Genomic DNA, 5,000 nt, shown 5'->3' on the forward strand with positions numbered 1-5,000 from the left:
TAGTCCATTGGCTTTCTACATGCTAGTTTAATGACATCACCTCTCTTACCTCTCCTAGTCCATCGTGAAGAACGGGAAGCAGGCCATGGTTCTGTTCTCGCTGTCGGTGGCCGGGATGAACCAGGGGCTCCTGATCCAGAACCGCCAGAACCGGGCCCAGCGGAGCGGAGAGGCGTTGGGGGCCACGCCCGGCGCGGGAGCGGGGGAGGGGGAGGGCGACGGAGGCTCCAGGAAGGGAGACGCGGCCGAGGAGGCGAAGTGCTGCCGCTGCAAACCCATCGACGCCGACACCATCGACATCTACGCCAGGGCCGTCTTCCCCGCAGCATTCGCCGCCGTCAACGTCATCTACTGGGTGGCCTACACCATGTGACCCCCCCCCCCCCCCCCCCCAACGTCATCTACTGGGTGGCCTACACCATGTGACCCCCCCCCCCCCCCCCAACGTCATCTACTGGGTGGCCTACACCATGTGACCCCCCCCCCCCCAACGTCATCACCATGTGAGGGGGGGCAGGAGACAGGAGACCCCCCCCCCCCCTCCCAAACCCAAGGAGGAATAAGTGCCCCCCCTAAGGAAATATGAAAACTGAGATTGTACCTTTCATTTTTTTTCATATTGTAGGAATCCCCCCCCCCATGTCGTGTGTCAATCATCCTGGGGGGCGTTACAGTGCAGTATGCAGTATACAGTATTGGCCCTCTGGTCTACTTTAGAATGCAAACACCTGTGTGTGTGTGTGTGTGTTGGGGGGGGGGGGGGGGGTGTTGCTCACAAACGCGCTGAACACACACACACACTGACTCATAAAGAACACTCACACACTCACACTACCAGTCTACCTACTCCTCCCTACTCCTCACTCTCTCCACTCCTCTATCAGTCTCTCCCTCTCTCTCTCTCCACTCCTCTATCAGTCTCTCCCTCTCTCTCTCTCCACTCCTCTATCAGTTTCTCCCTCTCTCTCTCCACTCCTCTATCTGTCTCTCTCTCTCCCCTCTCTCCTCTCTCTCCTCTATCAGTCTCTCTCTCTCTCTCTCTCCCCTCTCTCTCTCTCCACTCCTCTATCAGTCTCTCTCTCTCTCCATCCTATCTCTTGTCCTCCTTTGTGTTGGTGTTCTGCTCCCTCTCTTATCACTTCCTGCCAGGGATGACTGCCTCTCCAACATTTAAAACAACCCTGGGCAACACCTGTGTGTGTGTGTGTGTGTGTGTGTGTGTGTGTGTGTGTGTGTGTGAGTTTGTGTGTGAGTTTGTGTGCATGTGTGTGTGTCTGTGTGTGTGAGTTTTTGTGTGTGAGTTTGTGTGCATGTGTGTGTGTGAGTTTGTGTGCATGTGTGTGTGTGTGTGTGTGTGAGTTTGTGTGCATGTGTGTGTGTGTGTGTGTGGGTGTGTGTGAGTGTGTGTGTGTGCCTGTGTGTGTGTGTGCATGTGTGTGTGTGTGTGTGTGTGTGTGTGTGTGCATGTGTGCATGTGTGTGTGTGTGTGTGTGTGTGTGTGTGTGTGCATGTGTGTCTGTGTGTGTGTGTGTGTGTGAGTGTGTGTGTGTGTGTGTGTGCATGTGACTCCTCCTCCTGCTGCTTTAGCTAGTGTTGTATTTCTATCTATGTAACTCAAAGGGAGGGTGTGTCTTTGGGTGGGGGCGGAGCTGAAACTGGAGGGGCGTGTCATTCACTCATGAGTCATCAGTACTGCTTGGGTTCATGCGCCACTCAAATAAAACCCCTCCCTCTCTCCCATGACAACCGGATCTCTCTTTTATAATAAAGAAAGGGATTAAAACACCAGTCTCGTCTCAGTCAATGAACATAAGCCCTGTGTGTGTGTGTGTGTGTGTGTGTGTGTGTGTGTGTGTGTGTGTGTGTGTGAGTGTGTGTGTGAGTGTGTGTGTCTCTGTGTGTGTCTGTGTGTGAGTGTGTGTGTGTGTCTGTGTGTGAGTGAGTGTGTGTGTGAGTGAGTGTGAGTGTGTCTGTGTCTGTGTGTGTGTGTGTGTGAGTGAGTGAGTGTGTGTGAGTGTGTGACCTTACAAAGGCAGAGCATTCTCGGTGAGTTCCCAACAGAGTGCTCTCCCTCAGTGTGTATGTTTGTGATGTGTGTGTGGTCTGTGTGTTTGAGATATGTGTGGGGTGTGTATGTTTGTGATGTGTGTGTGGTCTGTGTGTTTGAGATATGTGTGAGGGGCGTGTGTGTGTGTGAGAGGCTGTTATCATGCTCAGCACTGTTGGGTGGGTGCAGGGTGGAGTCTGGCTAGGGTCTGGGAGTCTGCCCCTCGCCCACACACACACACACACACAGACTCACAGACACACACACAGACACACACACACACACACAGACACACACACACACACAGATACACACACACACACACACACAGACACACACACACGTCCTGATAACTTTGGTCGGCAGGAAACACTATCAGGGGCCACTCGGTCACAGGGTCTCCACCTAATGTCTCACACATCCTCTACACACACACTCACACACACACACACACACACACACACAGGGGAGAGTGTCACCTTCTCTCTCTCTCTCTCTCTCCCCCTCTCTCTCTCTCTCCCTCTCTCTCCTGCTGTGGGACATGTTCCAGACGTTTCCTCTGGACTCAGGTGTGAGTGACCTATGACCCCTGGGTACAAAGGACTGGGTCAGCGCACCAGCAGTGTGGATCCTCCAGAAGCACCGTGCTGGGGTACCGCTGGTAGTGTGTGTGTGTGTGTGAGCTAGGATCCACTGGTAGTGTGTGCGTGAGGTAGTATCTGTTGGTAGTGTGTGTGTGTGTGAGGTAGTATCTGTTGGTAGTGTGTGTGTGAGCTAGGATCCGCTGTTTACATGTGTGTGTGTGTGTGTGAGGTAGTACTGTGTGGCTCAGACCTCTGTCGTTTCTCTGGTGGAATTCTGGACACGGACTCAACAACTCACACTCCAGTCACCTGAGAGTGTGTTTGGGGCAACACACACTCATACACCGTAAGTCGAACTTCATCAAATGCTAAAACGAATGGCTCAGTAGTTTAACAGGTACACACATTGTCTCAGATCCCGTCTCATCTGTTTGTATTAGACATGTTTAGATTCTCTCAGATCTCATCTGTTTGTATTAGACATGTTTAGCAGGCGTGTTCTAATAGTTCAGCTTAGAGTCTGTTTTATCAGAAATGAATGAATTTGCTGTAACTGTTTTATCAGAAATGTTCAGCATGAATTTGATGTAACTGTGTTTTATCAGTTATATATAAATGATCTCGTCAGAGGCAGCAGGTCTTGTCAGTGACTTACTGCTGAAACTCTGAAACACATAGACACACACAGACACATACACACACACACACACACACACATACACACACACACATACACTCACACTGAGTCAGTGTGTCACAAAGAGCTGCTTTTCAGTGCCCTGCAGTGTCAGCACACACATACACACACACACACACACACACACACACACACACACACACACACACACACACACACACACACACACACACACACACACACACATACACTGGAGAGTGTTCAAGCCAGTGTTGCTCTGAAGGGAAACTCAATCTATGAGCCCTGTTGTGATCAGAATATCCATCCATCATTGAGGACGCTAAGAGCGTTCAGGTCTTTGTTTAGTGTCCAGGTCTTTGTTTAGAGCACTCAGGTCTTTGTTTATGATGTTCAAGTCTTTGTTTAGAGTGTTCAGGTCTTTGTTTAGGGTGCTCAGGTCTTTGTTTAGGGTGTTCAAGTCTTTGTTTAGAGTGTTCAAGTCGTTGTATAGAGTGTTCAGGTCTTTGTTTAGAGCACTCAGGTCTTTGTTTATGATGTTCAAGTCTTTGTTTAGGGTGTTCAAGTCTTTGTTTAGAGTGTTCAGGTCTTTGTTGAATGTGATCAGGACAGCTGATGTTTTTGTGTTTCCAGCTATCTAAAAAACAGGACCTATTTCCTGTTTAATCTGTTCATCAATACTACATTAACCACCTGTCTATCTATTAGTCAATACACACCCACACACACACACACACACACACAGACCCACACACACACACCCGACCACCTATCTATCTATGATGTATCTATTAGTCAATGTTGGTCTGTTAGTGCTCTATTTGAAACAGATTGCACCAACTAAGTGACCTTTCCTCAGTCAATCCCGTGGTTAATAGAGTAGGGCTCTAAAGGGGCATTACCTAGAGGGGCATTAACTAGAGGGGCATTAACTAGAGGGGTATTAACTAGAGCACTGAAACAGAATCTCAGCTTTTATTAGGTGCTGTTAGCTGACCGTGGAGTGCATGTACACATCCCTGTGTGTATGGGTACACACACACACACACACACACACACACACACACACACACACACACACACACACATACACACAAACACCCATACACAAACACACACACACACACACACACACACACACACCCATACACACACACAAACACCCATGCACACACACACAAACACCCATACACACACACACACACACACACCCATACACACACACAAACACCCATGCACACACACACAAACACCCATACACACACACACACACACACCCATACACGCACACACACCCATACACACACACAAACACCCATACACACACACACACACACACACACACACACACCCATACAGACACACAAACACCCATACACACTCAAACATCATATCATGTATCATATCATATGTCCTATATCATATACGGTATCATACATCACATCTCATCCCATCATGTCTTGTGTTTGGCATCATCTGGACCCTACCATAGGAGTGCTTCCTGGGTCATGTGTCGCCTCCTGGACATCCTGTCGGCTGGCCTGAGCCGCTCCCTGTTTGCGGTGCATGGCGTGCTGACGGTGTGGTGCGTGGTGGCCGTGAAGGCGGAGCCTCTCTATTGGCTGCTGCTAGGGGGCGTGGCCCTCCTTGTTGTGGAGATGGCTGTCAGCGTCAGATGCACGCAGAACACCGGGTGGAAATGGTAATGGATCCT

At 49.8% G+C, this 5,000-nt stretch overlaps 1 protein-coding gene across 1 annotated transcript in view; it reads left to right on the top strand.

Moving 5' to 3' along the window:
- Positions 1 to 379, top strand: part of gabrd (gamma-aminobutyric acid type A receptor subunit delta) — a 26,993-nt gene extending 26,614 nt beyond the window's left edge. Inside the window, exon 9 of the mRNA XM_031566841.2 lies at positions 59 to 379. Within this exon, the coding sequence (XP_031422701.1) occupies positions 59 to 373 (315 nt within the window). The 3' untranslated portion in view covers positions 374 to 379. The remainder of the gene's footprint in view (positions 1 to 58) is intronic.
- Positions 380 to 5,000: the final 4,621 nt, after the last annotated feature.

This window comes from Clupea harengus, chromosome 4 (genome assembly GCF_900700415.2).
Source record: "Clupea harengus chromosome 4, Ch_v2.0.2, whole genome shotgun sequence".
In the NCBI taxonomy this organism is placed as follows: domain Eukaryota; kingdom Metazoa; phylum Chordata; class Actinopteri; order Clupeiformes; family Clupeidae; genus Clupea; species Clupea harengus.